The sequence below is a fragment of the Anopheles coluzzii genome, chromosome 2, assembly GCF_943734685.1.
Source record: "Anopheles coluzzii chromosome 2, AcolN3, whole genome shotgun sequence".
Taxonomy (NCBI): domain Eukaryota; kingdom Metazoa; phylum Arthropoda; class Insecta; order Diptera; family Culicidae; genus Anopheles; species Anopheles coluzzii.
In genome coordinates, this window is record NC_064670.1 from 124,099,511 (window position 1) to 124,121,468 (window position 21,958).

The 21,958-nt window shown below is 48.9% G+C and overlaps 1 protein-coding gene and 1 non-coding gene across 3 annotated transcripts in view; both read left to right on the forward strand.

Moving 5' to 3' along the window:
* The window catches only part of LOC120948117 (titin), a 158,474-nt gene that overhangs the window by 1,178 nt on the left and 135,338 nt on the right, over positions 1-21,958 (forward strand). For both annotated transcript variants that reach the window (XM_049607064.1, XM_049607065.1), the window contains exons 2-9: positions 4,054-4,903; positions 4,975-5,173; positions 8,964-9,077; positions 9,915-10,089; positions 11,815-12,453; positions 12,522-13,281; positions 13,821-14,043; positions 14,124-14,705. In XM_049607064.1, the coding sequence (XP_049463021.1) occupies positions 4,734-4,903; positions 4,975-5,173; positions 8,964-9,077; positions 9,915-10,089; positions 11,815-12,453; positions 12,522-13,281; positions 13,821-14,043; positions 14,124-14,705 (2,862 nt within the window). In that variant the 5' untranslated portion in view covers positions 4,054-4,733. The remainder of the gene's footprint in view (positions 1-4,053; positions 4,904-4,974; positions 5,174-8,963; positions 9,078-9,914; positions 10,090-11,814; positions 12,454-12,521; positions 13,282-13,820; positions 14,044-14,123; positions 14,706-21,958) is intronic.
* On the forward strand, positions 8,561-8,633 carry Trnar-ccu (transfer RNA arginine (anticodon CCU)). Its single transcript has one exon. It is a non-coding gene; the product is annotated as a tRNA-Arg (tRNA).

The window sequence follows — 21,958 nt, forward strand, 5'->3', positions numbered from 1 at the left end:
GCCCAAACCGCAGCAGACAGCACAATTACGCCGGCAAGCAGTAGGCCCCTATTGGAGATCCTATTCTTCGGACATCGGATCCACTCCACACACTACCTCCTATCGCTCACACGATCTTGCGTGCATTGCCACACTTACACCGAAATACGCGATGAGGAATTAATTACTGTTCCCTGGCCGTTGGCAACAATGCACGGCACTGGACGTGCCTCTTTCAGCATTGTTGCTTCTGCCTTTGACGATACCTTGTTGGACGCGCCCCGCGTGTTGTTGGTCCCGGTGGTGTGTGCTAGCGTCCTCTAGAAGTTTGTACAGGTTTTTACAGTTATTACGATCAAAGTGGAGCGTCATCAGCAGCGGCATCGTCACCGGTCCCGAGCATTGAGATAACATGCCGCATAACCAGGAAACCAGGGGTGGTGGGGTTGTTTAACCTGTTTCCGACGCGTCCAAACCCACTGTTTAATGTGGAACAGACCAACAGGCTCTCGGTGAGTCGCTCCATTTGACGTTTGACGCCAAAAAACAGGAATCGAAAGAGCGCACAAAAGCGTTTGCGCGAAAAACGAACACGAAGATAATGAATGAAGCATATAATGAAATGTGGTCTAGTTCTCGTCATCACATTACCAACTGACCACAGGTGTATAGAGATCGCGAGATCTCGAGAGAGGATCGCCCGGCAGGGTGATATCTTCACAGTGATACCAACTGTGGCCCATAGAGACGCGAGAGAGAGGGCGTTCGAGTTAGATGGCTTCATTTTGATAGTGGATTTGTCCCCCTTCTTTCGTAGTCTCCTGTCGGGTTGATGAGGTATTTTGGGAACCCATCTAGAGGATGCAGACGACAAACGACGTAAGCAGATTATAAAAAAAAACAACTCCATAAATCATCACCACTAAGGACGAGCGCTTGAGCGGATAAGCTGATTGGGCGTAATGGTCGGGAGTCGATCGCTCTACAAAGCTTCTGTGGGGAAGGAAAACAAGCGATCGATTGTCTACGTTGCTTTCCATCGCGCGTAACCTCTTTCCCATCTCTATCGTCACAATTAACCTAAACAAAGCTCTCTAACAGAACAGGGCTGCTACCTGTGCAAGGTGAGGAAAGCACGAGACAGCGCGTGAACCATCGTTAGGTACACGATAAAAACGCAGCGCAGCACAGAGGAAAAATGGTGTTGAAATTCGTTTTGTCTGTCGCTTGTCTAAATGCGGTTGTAAAACAGAGCGATAAAACGCAAGCCAGAAAGCAAGTAAGCAAACACACAGAACGTGCTTCACACTCACGGTTGTTGTTGTTGAAACGAAACGCCCGTTATGATAACACCCGTTTGGACGCATCGCCGAACAAAGAGAGACCATTTGTCTGAATGGTGACTTGAAAAGATATCAAAAGACCCTGTTCTTTCATTCTAAAAAGCTTAACGTTTTGTTGTAAAATGCATTCTTAGGCAGGAACTAATCCCCGCACAAACTGAACCACTGTCTGTATCGGAATCGTTTAACAGCCTAGGTTTAGAGTGGGAAACGATCGTTCAGGTGACAGGCGATCAGGGTACAGGTTGTGGTGATTGGGAGTAGAATTCCACCTAGTCCGTAGCCACTTCACTTCCGTCTCTGCCCTTGAAGCAGACACTTTGTCGCGTAATCTGACACTGAAATGCGCCCGCACGCCTCTCTGGTCGCATTAGTCTCTGGTTAGGGCAAGCACTCATTGAGCACTTAAGGGTGCGAAGAATCCTATATTTCGTATGCTGGTGTCAATTTCGAAAGCAAACATACGAGATGCGTTCTTGGGATGTTTGGATGCAGGCTCGCTCATTTACATAAAATGCAAGAGAATCTATGCCTGGGACATGGCTCAAGTTCGAGATGAATGTAACGGGTACGGTACGGTTATTGCCAGAAATCATGATGATCGTGAAGAAGAAGCAAACAAATCGATGTTCATCATTTCAACGTCATGAGCATGACCTTTTTGGGGTTGTGCATATTTCTTTTTCTTTTTCGGGGAAGACCTATACCGAAGTTGCCTTGAATTGAAAGATTTGCATTTATGGGACACCCTTTCCCGTGCACAATTGCGAAAGGAATGTGAAGCGCATCGTCGTTATTGGAATGTTTTATTAAGGGTTTTCGATGGTGATGGCGATGATGAGGATGGTGTCACCGAGCATTCCTCGGTAGGTACTCTTCCGTGCATCGCAGACGCTCCTCCGAACCGGGTCGAGGAGATGAACTTTCAAGATTTCTTTTATGCACCCCAAAAAGGGGCTAGTCAACGCTGCATCCAAGCGAAGACATCTCATGGGTGCGGTGGTGGCGTTGGAAGGACACCTTTGCTTGTCGATTTTTTTTTCTTCCAAAATTATATATTTTAAATTAAAACATTCAGAAAACGGGTGATTTTTCGGAAGTTTCCCTTTTTGCCATAAGTGGCATATTGAGGACATTCCACTCCTGTTTTGCTGCCAATATCAAACCACAGCACACACACACCAGGGATGCCACTGCTTTGGAGAGTTGATTTTGCACTTCCTTTATCTTCTCATGGAAATTGAATTGATTTATGAATTCTCGACAAGTTGTCAGAGGGGGGGGGGGGGGGGGGGGCTATCCCCACGTAGTAAGTCGCGCACGATTACTGACACACTTTTCCCCCGTGTCGGGTGAAAGAAGAAATAACTGAATAATGTCCCTTCTCTTCTCTCGCTTTCTCAGCGCCCTTTTACTTGGTCAGCGCCTGTGTGTACAATGCAATTCTTGATATTAAGAAGGGGCTTGACACAAGGGCAGGTGTAGCTGGCGTGGGTCTCGAGTAATAAGTTCCACGATGCGATTGCACTTGCCGCGCGGATGTTGATGTCGATGGCAAACTGGGGGAGGGAGGCAGGAGCAGCACTGAGAACTGATGGCGTCCGGCGAACGGTTCTTCCTGCGCGGAACATGCAATGGAAGTGACCGCGTTTCGTTGGTGGTGCTGCTGCTGCAGCTTGTTGCTGGCTGGCAGTACGCAAAAAAGCGGTTTTGTCCGCCCATTCCCATGTGGGGGGAAGTTGGTCCAAGGAGGGCCTGTGGAAGGAAATCGGCATCATCCGTGGCATCCGCTGTAACGGGTTTTCGCTATGAGAAGGTTATACTTTATGGTTGGAATAAATTAAATATAAATATTCTATCAACTGTCTCCCAAAGGAGTCGACGGCTTGCGAAGTTGAGCAAATCCACTAGAAGGACCTGACCTCAAGGGTAGAGGGTTTTGGGGCTATTTTGAACAACTGATAATAAGTACCAACAGTTTAAAATAATCACCACGGATGTTGAAAGAGAAAGTGTACTGTTTTCGACCGGCCGACATACTCGCCGAAGTCTCAATTACATCCACAATCCACCTTCATCAGCAGATTGGGGGTAGAATTTTCACATTTGGCTATAATTAAATGCCTCCTCGAGTCACTCGCCCCCTCTCACCAGGTTACCATGACAACGGGCCGATTTTACGACGCACACACATGTGTGTGTATGTCTCGGCTGTCTGCGTTCCTTTCGCTCGGGGGGAGGTTTAATGTTCAGGTCTTTTTTGCAAACGCGGTGGGAAATTCGACAACGGGAGTCAACCTACCAACCAAGCAACCAACCGAGCAATCAAGCAGAATGTTTTCATGCATGCATGCATGACCTAAAAACCAGCAAGGGAAGCCCGAGCGAAAACCCGAGTAGTGAGTGGGGCAAGCGAAAAGGGAAAAAGCAAAAAACAAAAAAGAAATCCACAAGGCACAAGAGCTGAAAAAGAACGAATGCTGCGAATGCGATCCCTCAGGAAATTGACGATCGATCACAAACGGGGAGGGTTTGCGCCGACTGTTCGAATCAAAATTCGAACGAGCAGGTTTGTCACGAAGGAGAAGGGAACGTCGGTCGGTTTATTGAGTGTTGGTAGTGGTTTTGAGTGTCGCTTCTGGTCGGTCAGGTTGTTGTTGTTGTGGTCTATGGGGTCGTTCGTTTATGCTATGCAGAGCATAACTCACACGTTGTGGTTCGTTTGTTTCAGTGTGTTGACATAGCTGCGTTTTGCCTGTTGCGGTGACAAACCAGAGAGAAGTGTGCAACAAGCGACCAACCCAACAATAGTGTGAATTGTTCCGCTTGTGGTGACAGGTAAAGTGGATGTGGAGGAGCAAAAGCAACGCCACAACACTCAAAGGCACAGTGAAATCATCTGCATACCGACCATAAAAAACGGATGGCAGCATTGGCGTGTCAGTGATTTGCAACATAACGGATCTCTCGCGCTCTCTGTCTCGCCATATCTCGCTATGGTGCGACCCTTGGCCGTGCAGTAGGCGACGAACGGGCCGCGGGTCTACTGGAGAACGAACGTGAACGTGATCGTAGTGTGCCGTTTGCTGCGTAGGAGAACCGAGTGGAATGTGTAGTTTGAAGAATGCAAGAGAAACGCAGCACGATCATGTTACACGGCGCTGGTGGCGACGACGAGCGGTGGCAGTGTTGGCAGTGATCGTGGCCCACCATTAAGCCACACCGTGAGCAGTGTGCAGCTGCGGTGCTGGTTCGAAAGTGACAGTGCTTTGTGGCCGTTGGAAGTATTAGTTGGGGATTGTGAGTATTCACGTTGTGTTGTGGCTGTTGTAGTTGCCGGTGAAAGCGGCCAACGCTTGACGGCGCTCTTGAAGCAAGCAAGTGGTCAGCAGCAGCACCAGCACCAGCACCATGGAGGCGGACGTACTGAACGCGCTCAACACGCAGACGGCGTACATGCCGGGCGGTCGGGATCGGGACGGACATCCGCTCGTGGTCATACCGGTCCCGTTCTACGACAATCTGCCCTGGATGAAGGGATTCCTCGAGACGACGGTTAAGTACCTGCTGGCTAGCTTAAGGTAAGCTGTGACACGGGGAGTTGGGGAGCCTCAAAGCTGACTAATTGTGTCCCAATTCTTCTCATCCGCAGTCCCGAAACGGTCAGCAGTGGACTCGCCGTCATTCTCGATGCGCAAAAGTGTTCGTGGCGCTCCACCCGCCAGTACATAAGGCACGTGCAGCAGCTGTTGAGCTGTGAGCAGATGAACAGCTTTCTCGTGATCCGGCCCGATGCGTTCTGGGACAAGAATCGGGTGGAGAACTGTGCCCGCCAGCATCGCAAGGGTGAGGTAGGTAGCATCAACGATATATTGTTTGAACATCGCAGAAAGGAGCAAGATCGATCAGGCGCGTGTGATTGATTGCAGGCGCATTTGAGCAGCGAGATCTTAAACCCGCATCGGCAATTATAAAGCCATTTTGGCGACGTGTCGAGTTGTCAAACCAACGGCCAAGGCGTGTGCGATCTTTTGCCAATTGTCGTCGTGTCAGAGATAGTGTTATCAAGCCCCAGGCTGGTACAAGCTTCAGGGGGTTGTTTCCGCCAATGTGGCTTCCCCCCTGACCCTAAGGGTGACATTGGACTCTGTGCATTCGCTTGAAAGCTTGTAGGAGGGAGTTGTCTTGCTCTGCTTCTTCTGAGCGTGTTGTCTAAAATTGGGGTGTGTCCGGTGGTCCCAAGGTTAGGCCCGGGGCGTGTGTGTGGATCATTTGGTGGCCCCGCGGGTGTGTGTTCATGTTATGATATAACGTTTGTGGGACTTGCCTGGACGAGCTGGGGGTCGGTCCGAGCGGTTTGTTTGTTCGAGCGATTGAAAGCAAGTGATAGCGTCGAGCGCCATGTTTCGATCGTTCGGACACGATCATCGCGGTACAAGATCTGCCCTTATCGGTCGTTCGCTGTGACCTGTGGGTTAGCAAACACGCAATTACCGAAGCTCGATACAACTGTTCTAGAGAGTTCGGGCCTCTGCGTCTTCTTACAGAACGCGTCGCACTCTTGCCATTACTGCAGCGCAAGTGCGGTAATACGCCAACAATGCCCCTCATCTTGCGTACACGTAATTAATCGGTGGCTCAGATTGGGCAGATTATTGCACCGGTTTTACGATCGGGTTCTCTGTTATCGCTCGTCCTATTACTCCGGATATCTTATCGCTCCGAAGGGGGGTTTTGACGCTACCGGGGGCTGCTACTGGATTTGGAGCGGACTTTTTGTGATTGTTATTTGCCCGATTGGCTTAGCAGTAGAGCGGTTGGAACACGTGCATTGTTGCTTCTGTTCCCAACCCAAATCCAAGGACGCAATGCACCTTTTGATAAGAGGGCCAACACATACTGCGCCCAGCTGCATTTATGGTATGAAAAGAGTCGAAGAAGATCATCTCAGGCGATGCAGACAGTTCGGTTTTCCGTTTTCGGGATATCTCTTTACCCACGGTGTCCCACAGTGTGGGACCGATTATCCCATGAGCTGTGGGGTGAATTGCATCGAAAAGTGGCAAGACGCAAGTCCAATTAGGCTACCATTAGGGTTGGGGCAATTGACGCAAAGGCGCTCACACGTACACGGCGGCATGGGGAGTGAAAGATAATTTCCATTTCCTTGCCTTGCGGGGGGGAGTTGTGGCCACCTTTCACGCCGTTCACACATACATACTGACCCTAAGGAGGAGTACGAAGTGGAGCTATTGGTACGTGACGATAGCACGGTGGGTTTTCCCTTTTCTTCTTCGTATAGCAAGAGCCCTTTGCTTTCCTTTTGCAGTGCTTTGCCGTTGCTAAGGCAACTCAAATTGCACTCACACACGTCGGACGGAGACTGAGATTGTTGTTGGATTGTGTTTTGTTTGCTCTGAAAGGGGAGATTCTACTCGTATGACGCACCCACCATTCCTGCCTTCGTTAAGTGTCGCATAATAATTGCATAGCATTTCCATTTCAACATTTACATACAGTGGCTAATGCGTGAACTGCTCACGGCGTATGTTTTTTGTTTTTCTTTCCGCACAGTGGCATGTCACGCATGTGTGTGTTTTTTGCGCCTTGTTTTTATTAGCCAGCCTTGCGCAGTGCGCTGAGACAGAGATGACTAACCTTGCAGGTTAACGATGGGATTTCAGAACCACCGAGCATGTGGGGCATCATGCGGCGCAAAACAGTGGCTTTAACTATGCTCTCTCTCATGCTTTAATGATTGACAGGGTGAATAAATTAATGGTGATGCTTTGCAAACACACATTCTTATTGGGGATTTCTTTCCTAAACGGGTGGGGTACAGTTTTGACTGATCCAGGTCAGCGTGATTTAAGCCGCTGCTCATCTAATTTACATCTAAGGTCACGACTTTAGATTTCTCTACAAAAGCAGCCACTCTGTGTTGATGTTTTTGACGGAATGTTACTGTTACTTGCAACCAGCAACGGAAAATATTTATTGTTTTTAATGGAACCATATTAACACAAAAACTAACTACACCCCTTTTACACCTGTTGTTTAAATAATAACTTTCGGAATTGCTACGGCGCTCTCCATCTAGCCCGCTGCTTCAGCTGTCAATTGCCTATTGTCTGAACATTGGTGTTGTTCTTTCAATGGCCATTATTATCCACACGAGTCCAATTACGCTTGTGTGAGCGATTGTTGCAGAAAGCTTCCCGGGAGCTTTCCCGCCGCCCAAGAGATTGGTTCCGGTAAGACGGAATGTTCACCCCATCCATACCTTGAGACCCCCTACCGGTTGCAGCGACTGCGTATAAAATTGCACATATGACGGCAGCCAGTAAGAAAAAACACTGGAACCCCTCAAAATCCGTTGCACTTTCTCCCCGTTCTATGTACAAAAGGCGGCTTGGTCCGGGAAAGCAAAAACAAATTCCAGCGGGACTCTTGAGCGGTGTTTCGTGTTTTGCCGGCTCTATGGCACACAGAGAGAGGGGGGAAATTGCTAGTGCTTGGGGTTTAGTGTGCACCGTGCACAATTTCGTCCCCTACACCCTCACGTAGTCGTTGGGGTTTTGGAGGAAGCCGACCAATCAATAAACTGTGGGACTGTTTAGCTGTCTGAACGAGCTTTCCGATTTTGGAAGGGTTTGTAGATACTTTTGCCTCGCGGAGAAACAACAAACAAATGCACGGAGAAAGCATTGACACGGGGAGGGGAGGGTGGGCTTCGGCATGCAAACATTGCATGCTAAATAGGCGCCTAAGCAGAAACGGAAAGTGTTTGTCAGTGGAACGTTTTTCTTCCAAAGGCCATTGCCGTTTGTAGCAAATTTCGTAATCGATTTTGCGTTTTTCATCTACGATGCGAACACAAACACAGCAAAGCGGTTGGAAATAATTGCACCCCTCCCCATTTGATTCCGGAGGCAGGAGGGGTGAGAAATTAGCGATTCTTCAAAGCGCGCCAAACGATTGGGGGTAATTTGTGTCCCGAAACGCCATTAGGCACGTGGTGGGTTTTTGAGTAGAAAAGTGGATAATTTTAATGTGTGTGTGTGTGTGTGTGTGTGTTGCTAATCGGCGCCATTGAGGAGGTGTGCAATGCAAAATTACTCCACACCGCGGGTCGTGGCGATCATCCTTGTGGTACCGTTCTGGTGCGTTTATTGGATTGCTAATGGATTGGTGCTGGTGCAGTACTCGATGTAACCTAAACGTTCGACCTTCGTGACGCCCCAGTGGCCTAATGGAGAAGGCACCGGCCTCCTAAGCCGGGGATTGTGGGTTCGAGTCCCATCTGGGGTAAAAAAGAATATGGTGAGAGAGATGGTAGAGAACATTCTCTCAATTAAAAGAGACAATTGGTTTGCTTGTACCATGTACTACACACCAACACAACCTGTTTGAATTGATTGATGAGGTGTGCTTTTACTTACTATCTCCTCTTATTTTGATGTGTGAGTGATTGTTTCTTCGCCATCTCCCCCTTTTTGGTTACCTTTTTGTTTTACTAATTAACAAAAGTATTGTAATCTGATTTTGTTTTGTTAGTTTTTGCTATACAAAGCGGTCTTAATTAAATTGCAATGTTCTTTATGTATCTTTCTCTCTTTTCTCTCATTTCTTTTGTACCAGCCAACCATCATCTCAAAGTCCCGGTTGGGCAAGTACTTTGACACGAGCGAGCTACCGGAGGAGCTTGGCGGCATCATCGCTTATAATCATGAGCAGTGGATACAATCCCGCGAGGTAAGTACGGCACAAACACGCCTTGATGATCGAAAGCCTGTCGTAGATGATCGTTCCCTTTTCAACGCAACGTGTCAAAAGTCATAAATAATCGCTACATGATTGCTAAATTACGCTTCGATTCAGAAGAGAGTGAGAGCGAGCGAGTGAGGGTCAAAGAGAACGGATTTCGTAAAGTACTTTAACTGTTGATTGAATGAGGAGATCGTAAATGCCAAGATTATGGACAGCCAATCACCCATAAGATTCGATCCTTTCCAATATTGTTATAAAATATCTTTATCTTTAAAGAAAACCCCTTTTCTGTAAGCATTTAAATAGTTCTCGCAGCAAGCGCATCCGTTTTCCAAGTAATTAGATAGCCCAATAGCGCTGCTTTAAACGAAAACTCGTTCCACCCTTAATATAACCATTCCCATGCTAATTGAGTAAGATTCTTGGGCAGATTAGGGATGTTGTCGTCGCCTTACCGCATCTTCACTTGGACGCAGAACTTTCTACTAACTGTCGCTTCTTGTTTCTCTCTGGTTCAACACCCGATGCTAGGGTGATAAAATTCCCATTTTCAATCCGGCTACGAATCGGGAAGGGATCGTAAAAAATCTTCTCACTCTATCCGTCTGCGTGTTCGTTCGTTTGGGCCATCCACTTGACCGTGCCAGCGTGATCGTTCTTGTCATGCGGTTTAACTAATGTACACTCTTGTTGTTGTTTTGTTTTGCTGTATTTCTATCTTTCTATCCCTCCACTTTCTTCTCTAAAAACCATTGGGTCATCATGCTCGAACGCTTGGCTTCCCCGGACGCTGCTGCCTTTGACCGCCCACTCAACGAGCAGCGCATCGAAGAATTTCGAAAATCCTACGACAAAGCGATGGGCGACCTAGAAAACCTGCACCTCATCCTGCTGGACAACCGGACGGTGCGGGCCAGCGAGTCGACCGCGGCCCTCAAATCTTGCCAGCAGCTGTACGGGGATGTGCAAAAATTTCTCTCCCTAGTGATGGACGGCGGTAAGTAACGTGACTGTGGGTCTGTGGGGGAATCCTGCTGTGTTTTCGCTTCTCCATCGCACCGGAATCACCGGTTTGAAGTGGCAAGCGTGACTGAGCAGCTTTTCAGGGAGGTGGCTCCCACAGGGAGTGTGAAAGAGAGACAGGGATCAAGGGACAAATGGGCACACATATTCATAAGTTTCTCCCTTTGGTGATTGATTTGTGGAGGAAGACTTGAGGCACCGTGTGGCCATGTTTGGTTAATTGAACAATCGATACGCCGATGCGTCGATGAAGGCTTCATTCGTCTCTTTCTTTCTTTCCTCGCTTTCCACGGGGCAGGGTCGATCCCACCGGAAGTGTGCCGCTGTGCCGCGAAAGCAGCGATCGTTCGATCGTCTGATCTATCATTTCCGCCCTTGCCAGTGGAGCGGCTGGCAGCCATCTCATTAGCGGGGTTCAGGTCCAGCCGGGTGTCACAGTTTGTAGCGATCGTTTCCTTCCGCGCAAGGAGTGCCACCACAGCGTGCAGTGTAGTGTTGGACACATCGTTGCTGGCACATCGTTAATGCGCGATTGGTTGCTTAATCACTGTGGTAGTAGCAGGCAGCAGTAGTTGCGGGTTTCTTTTTCGCCTTTGCGACCGAAAATCAACCGAGAACCTGACACCTGTGCCCACAGCGGCGGGGCTACTGTTGAGACCCCCGTTTCTACAGCACCAATAAATGCTTGCGCCATAAAGGGTAGTTGAGCTGTGCATGAAATTCTGCTTTCCCTATCAAATATAAAAAAAAACCGTCCACTTAGCAAACGGTCGGGAGTGCGTTTACACAACCGCCACGAACTGGGTCAGTCTCGCGTGTGGTGCTGGCCCATGAGGTGGATTTCCATAACCGAAAGGGGTGCAGCAGCAAACGCTAATGGTCAACCTGACCCTGTGTATGAGGGCAGCCACCAGAGTTCCAGGCTAGCCAGTTTCACGCTGGGAACGTAGTCTAATGCAGGGACATGCGAGGCTTGAACAAACAATGGGTCTTTCTGTGGACAGTTGAGTTAAGTTAGTTGTACTGTGTTTGAGGCGTGGTCTGTGATTCTTTTTATCAAATTGTTGCATAGAAATTAGTTTAAATGAAAGATACCACATTGTTTCATTCAATTAAAGAGCTTGAGATTGTGATATCAGTGAGTTTTTCATAGACTAATTTCAAGTTGTCCACTGATCGTACCGATGCCTCCCCTCTGCTTTACTGTTCATGTTCAAGTGTAGAAAAACACACACCCCAAATCCCCCTTTAAATGGTTTCTCTCTTTTGTTTTTTGGTTGCAATCTAGACAATGGTTGTAATAAATCGCACCCTCCATCAGACGCGGAACAGTTTAAGAGTAAGCGCGAGCGAGGGAGGAAGCGTTAATTGAATGCATAGCAATACGGTTTAAAGTGGCTGATAAAGTTATAAATTGTATAATTATATACACACACAAACACACACACACACACATACACTCTCTTGGAGAGAGGCAACAGTGGGTGCCTTTTAATTGTACTGTCGGTTTTATTGTGAGGGAAAATAACTCCGACCTGAGATTTATAACGCATAGAGATCTATAAATGGTGAGCCACATGCTACAATTTGGGGAAGGGAAATTAAAGCTTCTGCTGGACGAGTTAATACTAAAACCGCTTTCCATTTTCCCCTTCATTTCCGATCGGTCCACCCACTCAAACACGTGGCTCTTGTGTAGGCAAAAAGCTGCTGGCCCACTTGACCGACCTGCACAGTGCCAAGTCGGCCGTACCGCAGGATCTAACTGATGGCAAGACGCAAGTCGATCGGTTGCTGAACGCACTCGATCGCAAGCAGACCGTCACCAACCAGGCCTGGACGGAGCTGGAACGCACGGTCGAGGTGCTGCAGGAGTTGGCCACCCTGGAGGAGGGCGTTTCGCACGTGACCAGCTGGATACTGACGACGGCCGAATCGATGCTGAATGCACAACTTCGGGTCGGACATGATGTCGGTACGGCTGATCAGTTGCGGCTGGAGCACGAGATTCTGGAGCTGCAGTGCTGGCAGACGTACGGGTGTTATGCGGAGCTGCTGCACAAGATCGACCACTTTCCGCGACGCAAGGATACGCCGGCTTATCGGGATTTGCAGTCGCAGCGCGAGTGGATGGACTTTGTGTGTCGCAGCTTCGCCCAGCGGCTGGAGCGGCGGCGGAATGTGCTGATCACGTCGGTGCGGTTCTTCCGCCTGGTGGCTGAGTACTTCGATCGCACGAGCGAGGTGTTTCAGTCGCTGATTATGGGTGAGCGGGTGGAGGATTACGCGCTGGCCAGTGCCAATCTGCAGAAGCTGAATGAAAACCAACAAATGCTTGGTAAGTATTCGCATGGGAGGAACGAATGGAGTCATCCACTAACTTCCAATTATTTTCTTCGCTTGTAGAAATGATGGAGAAGGAGATCATCAAAGAGGGCGAAAAGCTGAGCGATGTGTTGCTGATGCCGGTGAAGGATGCGGTCGGGCGTGACATCGACGTAGACTACAGCGAAGACATTAGCAACGTGCGCGATATTCTCGATGCGACCCGGTCCCGGTCGCGCATCTTCGCCGACAGTGTCGAGCTGCAGAAGCTGACGCTCGATCAGATCACGCACATCTTCAAGTACGAGCAGGACGCCCGGACCGCGGTCAAGTGGATGAGCGATCTGCACCAGGTGATGCTGCGTTCGCACGCCCATGTCGGTGCAACGGTTCGGGAGATCCAATCGCAAAAGGATGAACACCAGACACTGCAGGAGACGGCCAAGGGCACGTACAACTATGGCTGCCAGCTGCTGAACGCGTCGCTCGCCCTGCGCCAGTCGTGCAAGCTCGAGACGGCGCAAAACATTGCCATGACCAAAGCGCTGCAGCGCACCTGGCGATCCTTCCAGGCGGTGGCGCAGGAGCAGATGACGCGGCTGCGCGTCTCGGCCGTCTTTCACCGGAGCGTCGAGGAGCAGTGCGTTAAGCTGCGCGAGCTGCACGAGTGCGTGCTGCGGATCGGGGAGATCGCGGAGCAGGGCCGCCGACGGGTCCGGCTGCGCAAGTATCTGGCGACGCGCGAGCGGCTGCTGCTCGAGGTGGGCCGCATGGTGCGGCTCGGCCGGCTGCTCAAGACGCGGCTGAAGGAACCGTTTCTCCTGGACGACCGGCTCGATGCGTGAGTGTTTGAGTGAGCGGGGGGGACGCGTGATTTATTAATAACATACTGTAGAAGGAGCGATGCGCTTCGCGGCTAATGAGCTGGTGATAGTGGGCATGGACGCATGGGAAGAGTGGCCTAAAAGATGGCGAAGATTAGTTGGGAGAGACCAGATTCTTCATGATTGTATTAAGAGAGGTAGCTCTAACTGTTCTAGCTACATTGAGCTGATGTTAGGGTTCGTCTCCTAACACAACGCCATAAAATGTCGTAATTTTAGCCAGTTTTGCTCGTGCATTCTTCCATGGTTCGTGTTTTATGTAACCCAGCATCTTTGCCGGTGAGCATCTCTTACCGGGGCACATGTTTTGGGGTGGCCGTGTCTCGCTCAGTTGTTGTTCGTCTCGCTACTTCACCGAACTTGCCCAAAGTCATCTTCCTAGTTGCTAGTTTAAAGTTAGTTAGCCCGGCAATTTGTCTCACAAAGTGTGTGTATATTTAGATTGCAACAAAGATATGTCTAACACCGACATCGGCGTGCATTTGTTTCTTCCCAGGATGGCCAGTCCGGAGAATATCATTACCGAAAGTGATAACATAATGGCGTGCGAAGCGATCTCGACCCGGCTGGCGGAGGTGGCCCAGGTTGCGGAAGCCCTGGACAGTGTGCTGAGCGATGTGCAGGGCGGCTTTGACGACGAGGTGGAAGAGCTGACCAGTGCCGATGCTGGACAGGAGGTGGCCGCCGGCAAACGCAGTGACAGTGGAAATCAAAGTGATGTGAGTGTGTTGCCCCCGGGGTTTCGTGAGAGAAGATTTATTTCATTTCGTGCCCTTTTCCCCCACCAAAAAACCAACAGGACTGGAGCTCGAGTGTAAAGTCAACGGACGATGGATCGTTTGTGACGGCTTCGGACTGCATCTGTACGCCCCAGTCACGGTCCTCGTCGTACCATACCGCCTCGGAGTGTCGTGCCTCGCCGTGGTGGGGCGTGGAGTCGATCGAGCGGCAAAGTTCGCTCGAGAACGATTCCGCCGAAGATCCCGACCCGGAAGCGTTCCCCTCGATCAAGCTGCTGTCGGGCGTGGTGATGACTTCGAGTGCGAACCTTTCGTTCGACGAGTCGGAGCACAGCTTCCCAACGCCGGCCATTTCGCACGGTTCGGCCAGCGTGGATTCGGACGATACCGTGCCGACGGTGTGCTCGCCTACGAGTGCGATCGGGACGAGCTCCGCCTCCAGTTCCGCCCTGAACTCGATCAATCGGCGGGAAAATTTGGCCCTCTCGCTGACGCCGGAAGAGCTGGAGCAGATCGAGAACGACATTCGGAACAACAATCTGCTCGCGTCGGTCGGCAGCGACGGCACGGTGGAGCTGGTGGGCAAGGTCCAGGAGCTCCAGAGCACGCAGGTGACGCCGACCAGCGAGGACAGCGGGAACGTGAGTACGAGTAGCGTTAAGCTGGACGCGGAGGACCCGGCCCGGTTCGAGCCGGTCAAGGGCCCGGGGGACATTTCTGGGCTGACGTACTACTATCAGAACATCATCACCAAGCATACGGTGAAGAGTTGTCTCTGAAGTGACAGGATGATGAGGGGAAGGAAGAGGAGGAAACTATCTGTTTTTTTGTGTCTATAAAACGCCATTCCATTTGCTTGCCAGAGAAGAGATCCAGAGAGTGCCCCGATGGCAACGAACCAAGAATTAGGTAGCTTGATAGGTGATTCCTACGAGAAGGACGTTAGATGTTTAGGTTGGAAGGAAGAAGGGAAGGTGTAGCAGCATCGCTCTTAGCTTGCATGGCCGTGTTTTTCGTGTTTGGGTGTGTGTGCACGTGCTTTCGAGTGTATGTTTTCAATGAAGCTAGGTGTAAGTATAGCGCAGTTTTACAATTCTGGCTCTGTTAAGCATGTTGATTTTGTTCTGTTTTTTTGGCCGTGAAATAAAAGTGTGTCGTAAAATAATGCTTCTCTGTGTGTCGTGTGTTTTTGTGTGTTTTTGGTTTTATTTTTACGTTTATGTTTTGCTTGAGAGTTTAAAAAATCTATAAAACATACCCCAAGTTGGTGTGTGTGAAGCTATAATTATCAAACGGTTTGCAGTGATGCGCCTAAAAGTATGCATGGAGTGCGTTTTTCAAACAAATCACACAACACTAACGCCATCTGAGGTAACTGCGTTGTAACTTGTAACTTGGGGCAACTTGTAAGTTGTAACGCAACTTGCAAACAGCATGTAATGCAAGCGTGTTTTAATTAACCCTTGAAGCAACAATTCTTTCTACGGGAAGCAACGAGCCGAAAATGAAGCCTTTTTCATTCGTTTCTTGAACTTTTTACAGGCTGTAAGACAAGTAAGAGAGTGTTAAAATGTTTAAAAAGCGCCTTCTTCTCTATCGATGGCAAAGGATTAAGCAGTAATACATTTAAAACTCCCAATTTTCCAGTAACCAGCTATTCCCCATCACCAATAAACCTGCTGACCCAACCTGGCCGCCAGCTTGCGTTCAAGTTAGTCTCTTCGAGCAAGGCGAACAGGGAGGGGAGGGGAGAGAAAGGAAAGAATCACAACACTGCCGCCCCAAATCAAGACACGCTCCGGCACAGCTCTCGCAGTCTCTCAGATGCAACCGACCAGTGCGGATCGCCCTTAGCTCCACGAAACAAGATCAAGCTAAGATTATCATCAACAACAACAACAGCATTCAGGTAAAAGGGCACGGAAACGAGTGAAAGTGGAAGTGCTTGGGCTGTCCCGCGCGATCGAGGCGCGTGTTTCGGAAGGAGAAGATAAATAACCCACAGCCCGAACCCGAAAGTTTTAATGTGAAAACCGGTATCGTGCGCGCGGGAACGAGCCGTGTTTGTGTGCCAGTGCGTTTGTGTTTGTTGGCCCCTGGGGCGTGTGTGTGTGATTGACCGTCGCGCGGTTCCGTTCGATTCGCGGTGTGGACGCTTAAAGTTTATGTCATGCCGTTCGTGCTTGGTTTAAACTCGATCGTCATAGTTATCAAAAAGAAATTGGGGAAAGAAATAGAAGACTGCCCCCAAGCAAGCTGCTGGCAGCCGGTGTAAAACCAAAGACCGAAGACAGAGACGGACGCGGCGGCTACGTGTGAATGAAACGTGGAAGCGCCCCGGTGGCGTCGTCGACATCTTTCATGCCGGTTTTGTTGTACAGAGATTAGCTTTGCTCACTTTTCAACTCATCACAGGCGTATGGTTCGAATGGTCACAATGGAAAGGGGGCCAGGAAGAACCCCCCCCCCCCCACCCCCCGAAAAAAAAGCGAAACCGAATCCGCCAAGCCGCGCCCGGGATCTTCGACGAGGTGTGATCTGACGGAGCGTTAACATGCGCGTGCGCGCATCCCGCCCCGTCCCGTGTCACGAGATCCTTAAGTGTTGGTGCGTGCGTTCGAAGCTAGCACTGTGTGTTACACCGCACAGCGACCATTAAAAAAAGAAAACCCTCCCCCCCCCCCCCTGCCGACCAATTTGTGCCTTCAATTTTCCCGAGCGAGCCAATTTTTCAGTGTGTAATATTTCATCTTGCTTATGGTTTTTCTTGTTGTTTGCTTTTTACAGAGTTGCATTTGAGTAATTTAAGTTTTTCGACAACTTCGATTTAGTTTTTAGTGGACCGTATTTCTGTTCTCAATCGACGCATTACATCAACTACTATAACCGTGCTTGTGTGCATTTCGTGTGTTTTATGTGTTTCTGTGTGTGCGATATGTGAGTGTGCGAAAATCTGTGTGAAAGGAAAGAAAACGAAGCAGCAGCCAGAGTGATCATCATCATCATCAGCGGCAGCAGCGAGGAGCATTAGAACGAAACCGAAAGTTCTGATTTTGTTCAGTGTTAAAACATTTCTGGAGGGTCCTCACACGTACAGCGTCGTCTTTTAAAAGCTACACCGAAAAGCAGATAACGAAGCGATGGAGCAAACGCCACCGGGTGGAGACGGACAGTACTCCTCGCTCGATGAGCTGCAGCGGCAGCTGAACGAAGATTTCGCCCAAACGCTCGGCCCGATGACTTCACCTCAGCAGCACATGGCCACGGCGTCGGCCGCCGGAGCAGCATCGTCTGGAGCGAGTGCAACGATCGCGACCACCATCAGCACCGTCGTGCTTCAGGGTGGTCCACTGCAGCTGGTTGTGGCGATTCTAAAGGTAGGTCTTTGTGTACATCTCTGCTAAGATCGCCAAGAACGGATAGAAATGAAGCGGGGGGAATCAAAGATCACATCCAATGCACCAGAACTACGTTAAGCTCCAAGATCGAAGATCACAGTTGAATCGTCCATCATCAATCATTGACAGGGGGTGGTGGTTGTGGCTTACTACGGTTCTTGATCGTTGAAGCACGAGGTCGGCAAGAGTCCCGTAAATTCCCCCTTTCCTCGATACTCGACAAACACCTGCCGATGTGGTTGAGTTGGCATACAGCAAAAAAAAGACTCGTTCTCTGGATTAGAATGAAGACTCACGTTTTGCGTATGCATCGCGTGCCGCACACCGTAAGATGCAGAACATCGCAGCAGATTGCTCATCAGATTTCAACGATGGATTGGGGTGCAATTCCGCTCCAACGTGCTACAATCAATTAGTGATCTATGGTGAAAGAAGATGAGGCTAAGAACCACCAGCTCATTTATTAATTCTTTCGTCGATAATTGGCTTCTTGTATGTTCTTCCGCTGTTGTTGTTGGCTGATGGGCGATGGTTGCTTTGATGAAGGAGTAAACGGTTTCGCACCCGTGCACAATCGCTCGAGCGTGTGATGTAGGAAAAGTGTAATGCTTTCACATCATGCAACGTAAGATCGGGATTGAACAGTGGGTCTGCTCGGTTTACCCTATGAGAAGACATTGTATAACGAACATCTTGTACCTATACAAACACCCATGCACGGTGTATGTTAATGAAACGCACCGTCGTCAAGGTCGTCAACGCTTTTTGGGGGGAATGAATTTGAATTCCAACCACGCTTCCCCGACGGGTTGATGGCGGATGAAATGACCGGATTTGACAAACGAGATTCGGCTTTCCTTGGTGCTTTGTGGCGGGTGATGGACGATGCCGCATGTTAATGTGTTGGAAAGTGCAAATGCCTCACCGAAGAAGGAGTGTGTGCAGGTTGCATTCGTGATGAAGTGCTGCGAAGTGAAATGATCGTGATCTTCGGGAGATCTTGTGATGAGAATGTAACTCGAAACGACACCGGACAATCGGGGAGTAAGATTCCAACTTCCTGAAGCAATTTCAATATCCGTCGGTTGATTTCTCACCTCAAGTCGTGGGGCATTATACCTTCCCCACTGACAAACCAATGGATAATTCAATTTTATTATCCGATTTCAGCGGAACACACAAACATGAAATATGTCTCATTGTTTGCACTCCAACGCGTTGAACATTGTTTGACCAAACACACTCGTCGACGCATTTGAACAACAACACCACACCACCAGAATACACATAAAATTCGTCTCGCATTCCGCCGTTTTGCCGATTAATCGAGGCCCTTTCTGGCCCACATTCGCGGAAAAGCACGGATGACGCGACCGGTTGGTTGCTTGCGAACGAGTTATTAAATCGTGCGTTGTAAGAAGCACGGGGTGTCGCGGTGTGCGGAGGGGGGATGACACGCGTTACGCTGCATACTAATGTGCTCGCGCTTGCCGTCCTCCGCCGTCGTCTGCGTCGTCTTCTCGCTGGATCTTTGCCGATCGCGCGGATCTGACGACTATTAAAGCGGACCGTTCTAATTGCAACCTGAAACGGGCGCGAGTGTGTGTGTGTGTATGTAAAAATCAACGGCGCCGGCGTCTCTAAAATCAAAAATGGTACAAGAAGCATGCACAGGGCTCTAACGGTGGACATTGAACGAAGATGTATAAAAAAATAATTAACGACTAATAGATTACGCATCACAGTCGTTGATCAAACCGTAGCACTGCACTGAAAAGAGGTTCGTTCATCTGCTTAGAAACGATATTCTCAGAAAGCGTGCAATTAAACTGTGGTCGTAAAACAAAATATACAACATAATTAAAATTAGAGCAAGAACTTTTTTTTTAGATTTATCACGCTGCAAAGCTGACAAGAAGCGTGATCATGGTTTGATTTTCACTTACAAGGGAAGAGAGCAAACTGCCTGCCCGGGGTGTTGGTGATGGTCGTTTTATTTGTTAAAAACGGGAAAAGGGTGAAGATCGTGATTAGCTCCCCTCCACCCCGATAGACGAGCGCCATCGACCGGACATGAGTGCGAGTGATGTTTTATGATAAGCGCAGTCCGAGCGCAAGTTATGCTGTGACCTGAAAGGGACCTCAATTCTACCGTCTAACGGACTGTCCGGGCTCTCTCCGTGTAATAAACCGGTGCATTGAGCCATTTCCGGCTAATTAGAAGCGATCCTCACACGTCTGGGGGAGCGCCCGGAGTTGGACAAATTATAATTTTACGACGCAATTAATGGAAAAGTTTGATTTCGAACTGGAGTTAGCGCTTCTTTGGTTGGTTAACTGATCTTTAATCACTCTAAAGCAGGCCCTTTTTGTTGTGATGTTTCTTAGCTAGAGAGAGAGGTATGTGATGTGGTGTGATTGGAATGATCGAACTGAACACTCAACGTTCGTTTATTACACATCCAGGTTCAAGATCATGCCTCTTCCAAGGGAAGGATAGAACGATGGACAGGGCGAACACAACCATTTATCGCTAAAAGCCCAGCGGCACTAGCGAAAACTGGGAACTCGTTCCGAAATGGGTTCGCTCTTTATTTTTTTTATTTTGGGTCGTGTTGTTGGTCTTAATCGCGAATGTGCATGCATACAGCCACACAGACAAGAGATCGCGAAATCGGAATCAATCCACATCCAAGGGATAGGGTCCCAAGATTGCCTTGCTGCGCGTGCGTGTGTGAGTGGTTGTGTGCTCCCCTAGAAGCCGGTTTTTGTTCCGCAGCAGTGTTATTATTATTTTAATGTGAAGAGAAACTGAAGAGCTGAATATTGCCCCGGAGGATGAGCAATACCCCGTCTGTTTTAAAGCCCTTCTGTGGAAGAATGTTGCTGGTTTGGTATTGGACAAAAAAAAACCACAACAAACCATCCTCTTGGGATGAGGGTGGTTTTTTCGAGACCGCATTGGCGAATGGGGCGAATCTCCTTCCCCGAAAACCTTCGGAGCAAACAATATTTGGCACCAAAAATCTGTACAAAAACGAACGATAAACGGGGATGACTTCAAACGCGATCTTCTTTAAGGGTCGTTGGGAGTCATATTTGCACCAACTGCTTTAGCTTCTTCATCTGCTCGATCATCCTCACTCCAACTGCAGACACAAAGTCCGTGGAACACAAGGAAAGAGGGACCAGATTCGCGAATGAAATTGTGTGTGTGTGCGCACCCACATCCTCCCCCAAACGACCATGCGGTCTGGGCATAATTTATGGTCATGTTGTCTGTCTGGACCAGCAGCAGCAGCAGCAGCAGCAGCAGCAGAACTAGCTCGTGTTCGATTTGCAATCCGCTTTTCTTGCGCACACTCCCTGCCCGTTGCAAAAGATGAACTGCTGCCGGCACTAGGGGGTGAATAGTAGGGAACTGTGAAGAAAGAGAATGTAAACAATGTTGCCACACTCACCACAGGCCAGGCCCTAATAACGCCTGGCGTGTGTGTGTGTTGTAAGCCCGTTTCGTGTGGTTTTATTCGTGTTCCTGTGCAGATTTCGTTTCGTTCGATGCTTCTGCTGGCCATCACAAAGCCGAGGTCGAAAGTATACACACAGCTACAGACACACGAGAGAGAGATAGTGGCGAAAGAAGAGCGCGATCTCTACTTGCCCCTTGCGTGCATGCCAGCCTAGAGCGTTGATTGGAATTATCGCCAGCGAAGGGTAAAGTTTTTGGAGGAATGCAAAAATCAGGTCGCCCAGCCGCCGACTTCCGATACGGTGCCCACAGTACAGTGGTTTGGTTGGTTTGACGTCATCGCGGAAGGGAAGTCCGATCAAGCGGGCAAAGAGTTTGTTTTTGATGTTTGAGTACGGCACAGTGTGTGGAATTATCAAATAGAAATCGTTAATAGTTGCGCTTACGCAGCGATTATTGTTCGGTCGAAATCGAAATGATTGATCACTTTCCTTACTTCCCTATTTGCGTTTGGGTGCAGTTTGAAGAAAAGTGTGTTTAAAAAACGAACCTACGATGGCTGAATGCTCTCATAAAATGACGAAGAAAACATTAATATATGGCATCAAATGAGTTTGATGAGTCATTTGCTTGCGAAACAGTCAATTGAAACGGATTAATATTAAAAAGAGGCCTTGTAATCACTCACCAACACCGCATCAATTCCATCGTATGGATAAGATTGTATTATTTTCCAACTTTAAAGTAAACTAAATTCTGTGAAAATATGCACACAAGGAAGTGGAAAATGTAAAAGTGTGATCTTTTCAATGATCTTTTCACTGTTTGAGGTTTGCCCCTTTGCTCAAACAAAAGCTCGAATCATCGAACCGGTTCAAACGCACCTCTTTCACTTGAAGTGCTGATAGTTTGTTACAAATTAATTAAAACACAAAATTCCTGTTACCCAGCTACCATTGTCACGTTTCTGCTTGAGAAAGCAAACTAATTATGGGTCGAAATTGGATTGTCCAAAAAACCAAAAACA